Source organism: Mustela lutreola, chromosome 5, assembly GCF_030435805.1.
Source record: "Mustela lutreola isolate mMusLut2 chromosome 5, mMusLut2.pri, whole genome shotgun sequence".
NCBI classification, from domain to species: domain Eukaryota; kingdom Metazoa; phylum Chordata; class Mammalia; order Carnivora; family Mustelidae; genus Mustela; species Mustela lutreola.
In genome coordinates, this window is record NC_081294.1 from 52,269,737 (window position 1) to 52,285,248 (window position 15,512).

The 15,512-nt window shown below is 33.4% G+C and overlaps 1 protein-coding gene across 1 annotated transcript in view; it reads left to right on the forward strand.

The window, feature by feature from the left end:
• Window positions 1-15,512, forward strand: part of GABRA1 (gamma-aminobutyric acid type A receptor subunit alpha1) — a 57,170-nt gene that overhangs the window by 1,851 nt on the left and 39,807 nt on the right. The window contains exons 2-3 of the mRNA XM_059174228.1: window positions 890-978; window positions 4,356-4,468. Coding sequence (XP_059030211.1) covers window positions 905-978; window positions 4,356-4,468 — 187 coding nt within the window. The 5' untranslated portion in view covers window positions 890-904. The remainder of the gene's footprint in view (window positions 1-889; window positions 979-4,355; window positions 4,469-15,512) is intronic.

The window sequence follows — 15,512 nt, forward strand, 5'->3', positions numbered from 1 at the left end:
AAATTCAACAATCAGATAGTGATTGATTGCACTTTACCTAAGAGGGAAAAAAGATTCCCGTATTCATGTAAAGCAAAGCACTCCAGCTTCCATCTGTTTGAGATGAAACATTTTCTAGCAGCAACCTGGTAGAATTCAAGAGGGCTTAAAAGATATGTGTGGGCATGTTTGTATGCATTTATGTGAGTGTGGTTTGTGTGTATGAGAGAGATCAGCACATGGTTTGACTGTAAAGTATGTCCTTTAGCCTCACAGAAGCATTAGTGAGCATATTTAATAAGGCAATCACAGGCAGAGAACATAAGCACGACTTCGGCATTCAACAGTGTGTTTCCTTTTTTTTTTTTTTTTTTTAAGATAAATACAGTTGCTTCTGAAATCAAGGTGCATCCAGAATTCAAAGATGAATTCAGTCATTGAAGCATATTAACCTACCCCATCTCAGCTCCAAAACATTTCTCCCCGTTACAAACACCAGCTTAAAAATTTCAATTCACAGTTCAGGCATAGAAACTCCAATCACAAAGGTCAATATTTTCAGATCATAAACAACAAGAAGAGAGTAATTCACACTATATTGGAAATATAAAACCTAAAGGGAAAAAAAAAAACAGTTTTTATGTTGGGCAGTATTGGCACTTGAAAGCATTTCAACTTGTATTTTTTTACAGGAGAAATTAAGACACTGATATATTTCTGAATGGAGAAATGGAAGGGATAGTGGAGAATGGATGGTCCAGGTTTCCATTGCTTCCAATGAGGTGTCATATCCCAGTGAGGTCATTTCCTGACTTCAAAGCATTCATCTGAACTGCCTCAGTCAGCCCTAGTGGTTATAACCTGATGTTTCTTGCGAGAGACATTGATCTCTACTTGTTCTACTTTTCAGCTGCACAAGCCCGCAATGAAGAAAAGTCCGGGTTTCTCTGAGTATCTTTGGGCCTGGACCCTCCTTCTGAGCACATTGACTGGAAGAAGGTGGGGGCACTTTATTTTAAATCTGCATGATAATTTCTGTAACTTTTCATTTATTCTTTCAGGGGGAAGAAAATTGTCCTTGGATGAATTCATGACTAAGGGAATTCAAAAAACTTAACGGCAATAAAATCCCAACTAAGAATAAAGAAGAGCAGTATGAAAAAATAGCCATCCTATTTGCATGATGGTTAGAATACACTTAACACGCTTTTGTTAAAGGAATGTATTAATTCAACATTTAAGTCTTAAATCGAACTTTTCACTGTTCAGTTGTAACTGAATGAAATATGTAGTTTCCAAATTCATAGAGAAAGTTACCCCAATTAATGTCTGCATACTCTATGAGTTGATTTTCCAACAAGAAAATTTCTAGCCAACTGTAAAGATCATAGAGTAACTTGTGACTGCATGAAAGTGGAAAGTTTAAAATAATATTCGTAATTTGAAAGTCCTAAGTCTCTATAAATGTGTGTGCATATTATGTTTTGAAACCATTCTTTGTATAATCAATAGAGGTAGAATATACTAAACAAATATTTAAGAACATTACATAAAATTGAACTTCTCTATTTAAGCGTGACTATTGTGGGAAAAGTTATGAGAAAAATTTAAACATATGTTTAACCATATTTGAAAATTTGCTGATGATCCAATCAAGCATATAAACATATTGTAGTAGCAGTGATGTAAGTGACCAAAAATTTCAGATTCTTCTTTATCTGCTTTTATACTTCTTGCTTGGTCTATTCCTGTCGCCCTTAAGACAGTCTTAGACATAAAAACCCAAGGTTCTTTGAGATGTAATGGAAGGTAAACTCTTAAAAAGTTAAGGTGGAGAGAAGGAATAATCTGGAAAGATGCGAATTTGGGAATTTTTTTTTTAATTAAGAAGTTGTCTGTTTTTATTTTTTGCTATTGTGTGTGGTAAGTGATGACTATCAGATGAAGAGGAGATCCACTATTGCCAGATACTCTTAATCCGAGGAGTTAAATGTTTTCCATTTCTTTTGAAAAATTATATGAAGTGTTACTATTGTAATGACCTGTAGATGGAGTTAGTGCACAGTGTTTTATTACAGAGTGGTTCATTCGGAATCAAAATCAGGTACTGTAACTGACATTTCTCTTCAAATTATATATTCTGTTTAGGAAACCTTACATTGGCATAAGTGTTTAAGAGCAATAAACAATCTTGATCTCTATTCTGGGGTTATTCTTTGACAGTTATAACTGGACATGGTAAATTAGACGTGGAGATGAGAAATACCCTCATTAGAAAATCACAGGAAATAAAGATTACTATTCCAGCTGGGATAGCAGAACTAGTTTTCTGGGAGGGATGGAAAAGTCTCCTTTGGCATTTGCATTCTGTGCATACAATTGGTGGAAAAGGCACTTATAAGATAAAACCAGGGATGAAAGTTTTTCCTCAATTTGGTATAAGCTTCAACACGCAGAAAATGCAGGAAAAGGTAATAGACAACTGCATATTCTAGGAATTGTATCCAGAATCGAATTGTGCTCTGTCACTTACCCCATCTCACCTTACCCTTCTTATTTTGCTGCTTTCCTCCTTAGACTACTTGATCAGGCCCTCCTCACAATTTAAAGTGGACTAGCATTTCTTTTCCACCTTTATCAAGATGACCTTCCAGTATCCTTGAAAGATGCATGCATGTGTGACAGTTCGTTTTGTGAAGACTTTTTATAAGTAATTACATTTAGACAACTATTTTTGCTTTACTGGTATCATCTGCTAATGAGACATCCTGGAAAGCTCAGTGAAAATTTGATTTAAAAAACTAGTAAGATGTTTAATTTTGCCAAGGGAGAATAAACTGTCAAGCTGTATGATATTACTGTTGAATTTAGGAGAATGGGAAATTGTTCCATACAGTTGAATTTCATGTATTTAGCATCATGAAGAGCCTTTAGTTATAATAGTTTCAGTTATTAAATTAAAATTCTATCAGAAAAATGGCCATTGAATTTTGACAATATAAAACTAATTACCTTTTTAAAAATAGTGTTTGTTTTTGAAATGATACTTTCTTTATATTTCTTATTCCTGTCAAATAAGTGAATCCTGGTTTCGGATGTTACTATTTTTTTCATTGATCAGTAATATAAACACACAAGAGTGAAGCCAAAAGCATATTAAACAGAGTATGAAAGTGATATTTTTGTGGCATTTCTTAGTTTACACTCTCCATTTTTTTTTTTTTTACTCAAGGTCAGAGCTGTCATTGGAATGTATCAGTGAGTGTGATCCACTGAGATAAAAAAAAATTCTCTCAAAGGATTTTGGAGGTGTCATCCTAATCATTACATAAAGTATGATTCAACAACCATAAATGATAATGTGATTGTTATAAGAAATGCGCAGTATTTGAACTATGGTCACTATGTGGTTGAAACTCAAAGACTAGTAATGATAAGGGGTAGAAATGATTCCTGAAGCTAGAAAGATTTAAATAGGAACAATTAATCCATTATAGAAGAATAGAACTAAAGTTTTAGACTAAAAGTTGAAGAAAACAGGGTATTTCAAGCTCTGCTCACAGATTGCTATGTTTTCTTAAAACACTAATCCCACACTACAGTTCAATAAACCATAAATTAAGAATATTGGATCATATCTTTTCCGAGGTATCTTTTACTTTAAGACAGAAATGACAAAAATTCATTTAATTAGAGATTTGAATAGGCACATTATAGAAATCAGTTCATAAAACTTGAGGGGAATGGAAATTACACACTGATTTGAAACGTAAATTATCCTAAGAAACAAGTTTTAACTTTTTTTTCTCATCTAAATATCCTAAAAGAACATCAAAAGAATAAATACAGATATATGTAGATATTTCTACCTCTATATCTATATACTTATATAAAGTGGATGAAAGAAGTAAATGTTGGTAGGTGAAATCTTAGGCTAATGCTATACGTTACGTTAAATGAAAGCAAAACTACTAATCTGATAGCTCATAAATACGTTTGTTGTTTTTTTTTTTTTTTGGAAGAAGTTTGCCAGATTTTATTTCTCCTTAGCATGCATTAGCCTTCTTGCCCAGGGAAACATGTATTATAGCATTGTATACATGCTGAGATTTATACAGGCAAAGAGAACTCATTTCCTATAATTTTTCTTCCATAGTTAGAAATATTAGAATAAAGAGTTTATCATGTGTGATAACAAATGTGAGAAAATGGTAAAAATTAAAATGACTTTTTTTTTTAACTTTGCCGGAAGGAATTTTCAAATTAAGATTCAATAGGAAAGAAAATAGGAAAATCTAGGGAAGGCTTTATTTGGAAAAAAGGTTTTAATAGAATTATGTAATTTAGATTGTTACCTGCCTTTATGTCTTTTTCAGCTATGGACAACCCTCATTACAAGATGAACTTAAAGACAACACTACTGTCTTCACCAGAATTTTGGACCGACTCCTAGATGGTTATGACAATCGTCTGAGACCAGGGTTGGGAGGTGGGTTGCATTATTGTGTTTTTATTTTAGAGAACAGTATCAAATCTTTACTAATGAAGCCTTGCTTTCCTTCTAAATGTAAAGTAGTAAGAATAGTAGCATGTAGTTTAAGGACTAATCCTATTTTTAATAGATTGCTCAATGTTAGTTCAATTTACTATGGTATTTCTGTGCACATACCTATATGTAGAAAAAGACAGATACAAACATCTCATAATTACATTAAGAAATGTTACATTTACTTGGAAATCATAATGTTTTCTGTGTAATGATTTTATTATCCGGGGAAAATATGAAGTTAATATTCTCCCTGCTAGTCCAAAGAGTACATCTACTTCATTTGGCATTGCTATATTTACATTGAATTCAAATAGATTATCTCTGAGCCTAATGCTCTAAACATTTATTTTGAATTTTACGTATTGATCCACTGTTTTGCATTAGATTAGTACCAACTCTGGGATAAAAGGTGAATGAGATAGATGGTAATTTTTTTAACCATGAATTTGAACTTAAACCTTAATTTTCTATTGTAAAAATTTACCAATTAATATACTAGTAGATTTCTACTTAGGAAGAAAAAAGCGCTAAATAATACAATATTTATTACAATAAGAATAAATAGTGCTAGATATTACTCACATATTTGAATAACGTTTGAATAAGATAATCCACCAATCTTATTTAGTTAAGCAGAGACTAATGAAGCCAAAACAAAATATTGATCTCAGACTAAAACAAGGGAAGCAAGGAAATAAATTATTGTTTAAAGTCACACAGGAAACCAAGGTGAGAATCTCTGATTCCCAACTATAGCTAATGCTGCACCTTCTCTGAAGCATGTGTTAAAAACTATTTGATAGCAATATTTAAATTCCAATTAGATGGCAATATTAAGAAAGTCATCTCTCCTTCACTGAGGTAGCAAATATATACAAAAAATAAGAAGCTTAGGAATCCAAATTTTTATTTTAAAATGGAACGGTAGCATGAATTTAGTCTTTATATATATATAGAGAGAGTAGTGTAATCTCATGGAATGTGGATCATAGGTCTGTTTTGAGGCTAACAAACACCATTCGTGTCTGAGAGGTTTAAGAGGAACTGCTTTGTCAAAGACACAATTCAAATATACATCAGAGGCCTTACCAGGTGTTCTTTCTTGTCAATTTCAAACGTCCATTCTTGGACATGCTATACAAATTCTTTCAGGTTTGAATTCCACCTAGTGTTCCTTTACTACATTCTGAGAAAAAAAAGTCTCAAGGAACAATGTTTTGATCATTAAATGGAATGCATAATTGGGTATGCGATGTATTGCAATGATATTTGTGTATATCTAAATGTTTAAACTGGCTTCAAGAAAATTGTTCTTAATTCATAACATTTGAAATAAGTTGCAAAGATTTCAGGTAGGGAAGGAATGTATAAAAGGAAGAAACAGGATAGTGATACAACTTTTAAAAAGTAAGGCTTTCCAAAGTACTAATGGGCATGCATCTGATTCCTTTACTTCCTGCTCCATGATATCAGTCCTTACTAATCAACAGAATTTTATAATGCATCTATGAAACACTGTTTCCAGTCTAGTTTAGGAAATCCCTTTTAATACTTTAACATGTGAATATGAGTAACCTCTATAAGCTTTATACATAATTTTCAGTTTGTTGAAGAATTCTAAACACACACACACAGGTACCTTTAATGATCAGCTGTCTTGTTTGGAGTGTAAATAACAAACCCAGAACTGCTCCTTGACATTTAATTATATATAATAATTCTTAAATAAATGTGTATGTTAACTCTTTAAATAAATAGAGTGTAAACAGGAAGCATTTTACCTACTTTTCATCTGCATACCTGGACCTTAGAGAGCCACAGAACTTGGGGATGTATAATGTAGGCTAAGAATGAATTGAAAAGCTAATTTTCAAGAAATGAGATAATGCTAGATATGTCAACAGAAACAACTGCATTGATTGAGCCTGCAACATTACTGTTTTGGTAGAATCTACTTTTAATATCTATTTAGTCCCTCCAAGTAAGAAAAAATAGACATGTGTTTAAAGAACAGAAATAGTAGTTGGCCAAATATAGTCGAATTATATTCTTTTAAATTGAAATGGATATAATGCTATAATAATAGTTAATCCAAGGACTCAAGAAAATTTAAAGGAATGGTTGTGCTTTAATCTTTGCTAAAGATGACTTATCTGATATCTGTGACTCCTAGAAACATTGATTTTGAGGATTTGGTAGACAAAACAAATTAAAAAGTAGCTCAAATATTTACCTCTGTTTCTATTTTATGTATCATCCTGGAATGTACTACAATTAAATCTGATAAATTTGACAGTTATGAGGAAGCTTTAATACTAACTTAATCTTCATTAAATTTTTTTGGAGTGCATCTTATTACCTTAAGGGATATACTAACATGTTTATTACATGTATCTCCAGAGTCATCAGAACTTTTATGTACATTTTGAGAATGTCTCTCTATCTTTAGAACACTATACCTTAAAATATTAAATACAGTTTTTAGATATTTTCTGAAGCATCATCAGCTATAGAATTAGAAAAATATTACCACAATGCTTTCTGAGTGCTATAAACTGAAATTACTGAATAAATATTTCTCTGTAGTTATTTAATTTCATTTCTTTACCATAGATTTCTCTTAAGTATGATATACATTCCAGTAGATCTCCATTGCAGAAATGTACCTTTCTTATTTTTGTTGTTACAAGATCCATTTTCTTTTTTATCTATCTATTTTCATAGATGAAAAGCCCATGTAGAGCAAATACTTGAAATATTATTATTAGTTTATAAGAGGGTAAAAGTTTCCTTTCAATTGCTTCATCATCACCACTGAGTTAATCTTCTCTTATGAGAGAAATGGATCCACTCTCTTCTCTATTATGACAAAAGTCTGTTTTTGTTTTTGTTTTTGTTTTTTTAAGAATAATGTTATGCAGAAGGCAGGGATATTTTGTTCTGAATGTTCTCAGAAGGTATAGAAATATGATAAGCTGAGACTCGAAACTAATGGAAGAAACTCTTTATGTGCAAATTCTTCATGACCTGTTTTTCAGAAAAACATACTGCCACCCGAAGGCATAGCAATACTCTTTGGAGATATACATCCTGGGTCCAATAACTAAGAAACAAAATATATTAACTTGGTTCATCTAGTTGATAGAAACCAGTTTGCAGATTGTCTACCTTTTCAGAGCCCAGAGAGCAATCCTGAGAAGGTGAAAATGCAAGGGTAACGTAAAGAGAGCTATCTGGGAAGGGACTTTTTTTTCTTTTTTTCTTTTTTTCTTTTTCCTTTTTCTTTTTCATTTTCTTTTTTCTTTTCTTTCTTTCTCTCTTTCTTTCTAGATAGGAGAGGTGAAAAGGAATACAATGTGTGGAATTCTAATGATGTAATGTCCTCTATTCAAGAACAAAAGAGAACAATAATTTGGCCATGTTCATATTTTAAATACAAAGTTAATGAAGGAACCTTGAAATAGACTTGAATTTAAATAATCAGTAGCCAGAAAATACAAATCAAAATTGTCAGAAGTTGTGGAATTCATTCTCATTTAAAAGTCTCTTTTTTTGAGGGCAGGGTGTCGAGGGCTACTTCTCCCTTGCAACCAGGAACTAAAGAATGTTTTTGAAAGGCTTTTGCCTAAAGCCTGGTCAGTACAGAGGAATAAAATGGTAGGAGGAGGGGAAAAGGTAAAAGCCAGAAAGAGGCAAGATGGGAAAGAGCAGGTTAGTGAAGAACAGAGAAGGAAAGGGGGCATTGAAGATAAGGAGAGGGAAGTGAGAGGGATAGAGAATGTGAATGGAGAGCAACACAAAGAAACTGGTAAAGGAGAGGATCTGTGTTCTAAAGATGAGTAGACTCAGGTGTTCCTTGATTAATCAAGATTTCTCTTCTCATTTTAAATCAGGACCAAACCAAGCACATTCTGAAACAATTCATCTTCTGAAGGCTTCTCCTCATTAACTGAATTTTCTTGAACTTCCTAAAAAGTTAAATGATACAGCCCCTGCACTGCAACACCTAACTTACATTTTGGCCACCATCACATTGGTTCCCCCTGCGCTCTAGGTGGGGGCAAAAACAGCCTATAAACACAGATCCCAAATTTAATTCTGAAGGGAGGTTTCAGGTTTTTAAGGATAAGTAATTCCTTTCCAGTGACATCTTACCCTTTCCTTTTGCCCAGCTTTATGTACACGCTACATTTAATCAATGATATGACACAATCCCAGGGTGAATCGGGTTGATATGTACAGTTTATTGTCTGGAACATACCACCAAGCTGAGGGGTTACTGTCCCTCCCGTTCATAGGCTTCTTCTTAAACATCTTTCTTCTATAAACAATTTTATTTCATTCCTTGGAAAACTGATTAGGGTAAAACCATTTTTAAATAGAAATCAACCAGAGTAGTGTCAAAGGAATGAGATCTTGGTTGAGCCACATTTTCAAGGGACTACAGAACATTTCACTTGCTCTCTCCCTGCTAATGATAGTTTCTGGAAATATTTTTCTAAATTTCTAAATATTGCCTTAGGTTTAATCTCAGTTATTAATATATAGGATGATGGATGCCTCTCAAAGATTGTATCATCAAACCATAAAGATGAAGATGGTAAAGTTAAGAGAGTGAATGCATAATCATCATGTGACAAACCCAGGGGATGAGCGGAAAAGTAAATCAGTAAATGAGTAGATAGAAATGTAGGTAGATAATGGACTTTATTTATCCCTACCATACCCTTAACAGATATTTAGTTAAGATTTTCTTCTTTTTCCTGTAAGTCATACAGAGTTAGGATTTTTATTTATTTGTGTCATTTTTTACTCAAATGTATCAGTTAGATGAATAATTGTAAGGAGTATAATTGGGGTTTTCTCTCTAGTTATTTTAGCACTAACTAATGTTCAAAAAACAATCATACTTCAAAGCAGACTTTCTCCTTATCTTCCTAATTTTCCCAATTTGGGATTTGTAGCTCAATGATTGCAAGAGATCTTAGCGTTAAGATGTAAACATCTCCAGCTAAGCAGGGTGACTGGGTTGGATATGCATACAGTTGGCAAAGTGGTGTTGACTCCTGGGGGATCTTTGGTTATGGGTTTTTGGTCTTTTGGTTTTTGGGGTTTTTTTTTACATCAAAAGAAGTAAAGGTGGAAAATTAATCACTCTGGATAAAAGCAGATTAACTTTTGCGAAGTTTTTTGTGGCTTTGTAAAGTTTAGGTGACTAGGGTTAGAGAAAGAAGCATAATTTAATTCTTTTTCAAAATTCAACTTTGTTCTATCTCAGGATTCCAACGCATCCAATATTCATGTAATTTTTAAAATTATTAATTTATAATTTATATAGTTATCCTATCATTATTATTATTATTCTTTGTATCCTGTGTGATTCTGAGATCAGAGACAACCATTTTATTCATGTTCAACTGAATTTTACACATACATTTTATATTTCTATTAAACAGCCAGAATTTCAAAAATTAAGAGGATGATATATTAAGAGGACAATGTGATGGCTTTTGACAGAATGAAAAGATTCTAAATTAATAACAACATCCAAAAATTTAAAAGATTTGATTCATCTAATATTTTTTGTTGGTAAAAGTGGTGTTATATTTCCTTTACCAGATCATGGCTTTAGTATTACCTTTTGAAATGTGACTCTGGAATCCTTCATTCTGAATTTGCTGTAGCCTTATCTGGTGCATTTAATGTGAGCTGTGGAGCAGATACTCAGACTCTGGCATAATGTAATCCATTTTCACAGAAATATTATATCTAGACATTCCCAAATTCAGTTGAAGTTTTGAGAAAAAGCAGTTACTAAAAACCCAAGAGGAACTGTTAAAATGAACAGAGAGCACCTTTTAACCTTCACTGGCTGGGATCTCTAGTCAGCTCCTAAAGCCAGCTTGTCTAATGAATCCAAGCTAGATACCCAAAGGAATGTTGTAGCATGTTTAGAAACTTTCTACTCTCATCGTTTTCTGTTGTGTATAAATCATCGACAGATCAGTGCCAAGAATTTCCTGAATTAAAATGTAGCCACTGAGGCTATGCTCAAGTTATAAAGTCCAAATTATTAGTAACAGCCGCAGTTTATTTTCTGTGCAATTACTTTTGAACTTTTTATAGTTGTCATTTCCCATCTTGATTCTAGAAACAATGTAGAATATTTTTTAAAAAGTTTTCTGTTGGTGATTTTTTTTTTTTTCCGGGTGAAATCTCAATTCCTTACTTGAAAAATAATGTTGTAGTGTTTCTGAGATGGGAAACTCTGCCATTTTGGAAAACTTAAGAGAAAACACAGTCCTAAATAGATCCCATATTCCTCCAAAGATTGCTATAGTGTTCGTCTTATGTAACTAAAATGCTGTGATGGGAACAGGAAGTATGATGCCTCAAAGCTTTTACAGGTTATACATTTTTTTAAAAGATTTTATTTATTTATTTGACAGAGAGCAAGATCACAAGTGGGCAGAGAGGCAGACAGAGAGAGATGGGGAAGCAGGCTCTCCGCTGAGCAGAGAGCTCAATGTGGGGCTTGACCCCAAGACCTGGAGATCATGACCCAAGCCAAAGGCAGATGCCTAACCAACTGAGCCATCAGGTGCCCCAGTTATATAATTTTGATCAAGACTTACATAGACCAAAAGAAACCCATTCTTCCAACACAGCCAACTCTCTACAGGTTACCCCCTCTCAATAGAAATTGCCTATAACATAAGGAGGGAAGGAGGGAAATTCTCAATGGAAATGAGATTCATCTCTGCCATAGTAAACTTGCCCTTTTTTCCCCCCGGAAGATGTTTGTATCATTTGAGTACTTAGAATCTGAAAACACAAAAGGATCAGGGATTGGTTAGTTACCTCGAAATGTGGGTTTCTACCCCATATCCAGATTTAGTAGCTGAACACAGCCACAATTAAGTAGCTCTACATATCAGCTAGAGAAAGTTGCCAATTATTTTAAAGAATTTAGGGAACAGAAATGAAGGACATGGAGCAAAAATGTTGCCCCAGGCAGATTGGCAGGGAGCTGAAACGTTGTCCAATCCAGGAGTACACACTGACGGTTATGTAGGGAGCCCAGAACATTTTCAATTTCCAAACAGGACCATTTCCAATTGGGATTTTAAGATATACTTTATTATGATGACTAATGTTAGTCCATTTAGTCTCCATACAGTGACTGCTTCTGTGAATTAACAGATAGAAAATAACATAAAGGAGACAATAAACCCCCTTCATAAACTGTAAGTCTACAGAATAGGGCCTAGTGAATATTACTCTGAGTTCCTCAGTAGACAGCATTTCCAGTGAAAATATGGCCAATACCATATTAAATAAATTGTTGTGATAGGCATTCTTAATAAAAACACCATCTTTAATTCTTCATTGTTGATTCCCTATTCCATTTTTTATGACACTCTTAGAACGCATTATTCACACAGCATCAGCTATCTTCTTAAACCGCAAGTAACATCATTTCACTTCATTACCCAAAGGCTCTTTATTGCATTAGAATAAAGGTCAGCTGCTTAGTGAAATGCAGAAAGCTCTTTAGGTGTGGTCCCACTCCCACCACAGTGTCCTTTTGTACCATGATCACTGGCATAACCAGGCTCCAGATGTATTATCAGACTTTCTGTTTCTTTTTTTAAGATTTTATTTATTTGAGAGAGAGGCAGAGCACAAATGAGTGAAGGGATAGAGGGAGAAACAGGCTTTCTACTGAACAGGGAGACCAATACAGGGCTCAATCCCAGGACCCTGGAATTATGACCTGAGCCAAAGGAAGATGCTTATCTGACTGAGCCACCCAGGTGCCCCCGGGCTTTTTGTGTCTTAAACATCACACATTTGCTCTCACCTCAGATCTTGTTCTTTCTTCTCCTCCTTTAATAATCTTTCTCTTTCTGCTCCTCCCTGAATTTTTTTCATCATTGAGGTCTCAGTTCAAAGTTATCTCTTCAAAAGACACCCTTTCAGAGTACTTACAGTGATCCGAAATGAATTTGTATAATTCGTGTATGTGTTTGGATATAATTATATATGTAATTATATCTGTCACCTTCCTGTCATCTACTACCAATTCGTGCATCTAATCTATCATCTATTTATCTTTCCTATTTATGTTTCTAACCTATCTAAAATAGGTTTTCCCCAAGACTGTAAGATGTGCTACAGAATAGGAACATTTGCACTTTTGTTCACCAACCCAGTATTATTACTTAGAACAGTGCCTGTGTGGCGTATAGAAAATGCTCAGTAAACATTTGTTGGTTAAACTAATATACTCAACAAATGTATTTCACAGTGTTTTTAGCATCTAATCTTATTCCGCCCTTACTCTAGCGTGATGTACTCAACTGTGCAGGTGTTATTTCTTCACTGAAAAGGGGAAAAAACAGGCTCAGAAAGATTAAAGGCTTGTACCTAAAATCACACAGCTTGTTCTCCAGGAGAATCAGAGTTAAAATCTGAGTGTTTTGACTTTTAATCGAGTGTGCTTACTACTTACTATACTATACTGCTTTTCTCATTTCTGCCTCAAGCACTAATCATCTTTTTGAATTATCACTTCAAAACATCTGTTATTTCAATACTTATCAGCAGGATATCAACATTGTAAGAAATCTCTGTTAAAAACAGATTTACTACTGTCTAACAGCTATAGAGTATATAATACAGTATGTGTATGTGTTTGTATATATAGATATACATTTGTGTGTATATAAATAACAAATATACACAAATCATATATATAAAGCTTTTATATATGTATATAAAGTATATGTTTGAAGGATATCTTCTTTAAAGACTGATTTTAATTGGTTTATTTATCATCAAAAATTTTGCTGACATTGATGTACTATTTTAAGGTATCCCAAATTACTATAATAATAATCACCAACATTATAATTTCATTTTACAGAACTATTCCATGATTATCCCTATGACAGTCTAACATGTATATAAATTTATACAAATTTTAAAGACTGTTGATTTTTTTTATAATGGACAGGGAAGGATTACTGTGAAGAAAATACTTTAAAAATTATTTGCTAATTAATCTGCTCTTTGAACATTTCCTCCAACTGGGTTATTTTAATTGTTTCCATTTTCAGACAATTTCCTAGTTTCATAAGGGGTTCATTGATGTTTACATTTGAATAACAGTAAAATCACTCTAGCTAAACTTCATTAGAAGTTCCTGACTCATGTTGTATGGTCTTAAATAGAATATTTTAGAACATTAAAGTATCTTCACTTTTCCTCATGTGATTTGTAGAAAGGCCTTGAGTACTTTCTAGGTATTTCTAATAACACTAGAGTCCAGTGCTGAATCAATAAAGTCTGGTATTAGAGCATAAAATTTGGATTTTAATGTTCTAATGTTCCTTCAATAATAAATAATTCCTTAAATAATAAATAACATCCTAAAATTATATATCTATATATTTCTCCCCTTAATGGGGATTTGTGGGAATTTCAAGTTGGAAAGGAGGGGGAAAAGATGACTAAATCTTCCCAGAATTGGAAAAAAGAAGATTCCTCAACAATTCTCTGAGATATAAGCCCAGGCACATACATATGAGCATATCTTCCATTTAAGCCTGATCCTAGACCTAAATGGGTCTGGATTTCAAATCATCATTTCTTTACTGAAAAGGCAAGTTAACTTTTTATAATTTGACTAAAGTACATTCATAACGGTCCTCTATCTTGAACCTTTGCACTCTGAATTATAAATCTTCTGTCTAAAGAATGACTTCATGTATCACTAAGGAAATAGCCTGCGAGTTGTAAGGAAAAACATACTTTTGGTCAAAGGAACCTATTTCTTGTCACTGAAATGTACTCAACTGAATTAGAATGTGGTTTAAGGATAATCATTTGAATAGGGGGAAAATAAAGGAGGAAAGGAATACATCAAGATATTAGCAGTAGATGTATGTGAATGAAGATAATCTAAGGGGGTTAATTTTCTTCATATTTTTCTTTTTGAAATTTCTGAACATACTTTCAAGTTAAAAAAAGATTTAAATAAACAACATGATAAATAACATTAGCCTTATGTTTACCCAAGGCTTTTGTAACATTTTAGAGTAACATTCCCAGATAAGTTTGGGAAATACAGGGATAAAAAAGGTTGATGACATTTATTTAAAACATGATTTCTTAAAGACATTGACATGCTAATTTTCATGATGAATCTTCCAGAGACATACATAATAAGCAGAGTTTTTCAGCAGTGGAAACTGGCCACTCACAAACAGCTGATGACAAATCAAAGAAAACCGTTTGGGTATGTGGCAAGGAAAATATGTTAGAGGGAAAAATACAGAAAGTGTTGTTTCCTTTCTTTAATCACCTTATCCCAAGTTCCAGATGGTTTCCCGGATGTCGTAGCACCATCGTGCTTTCTCTTCTGGTGCATCACCCACCTCTTACATTTAGTAGTTGAGTGTCCCTGCACTCCTCCCAACCCCCACCAGGCAGTCTGCAGTTTGGAAATTTTGCTACCTTAACCTTAGGGTTTGTCAATATGTTTGGAGGGAAAACAGGATGAACAGAGAGCACAAATCAGAAACTCTTTAAGGATATCTGTATGATTAGAGTGCATAGTGAGAAGGTCGTCTGGACTCAGGTGAGGGATCTCAGTCAGGGTGCATGCCTTGGAATATTACAGTGGTGATGTTTGGAAGGTATCAGAGGGAGAGAACTAGTAGAAAATAAGGTCAAGCACTTGAAGATGATGAACTGGTATGGTAAAGATACTTAGGGGCAAGGATAGATAAAGGATTAAAGAAATAGATTTTTAAAGTGTGATTATAGCCATTTGTGTGAACTGCTTTGCATTTATTCCTAATCCTTCTATGTGGCACACTAACAATTATGTTTGGCAATTAATGTGTATGAACTTAACCATGTTTTACATTCCATTTTATTGGTACAGTAATCTTTATAAATAGGCTTTTTGGTCTTT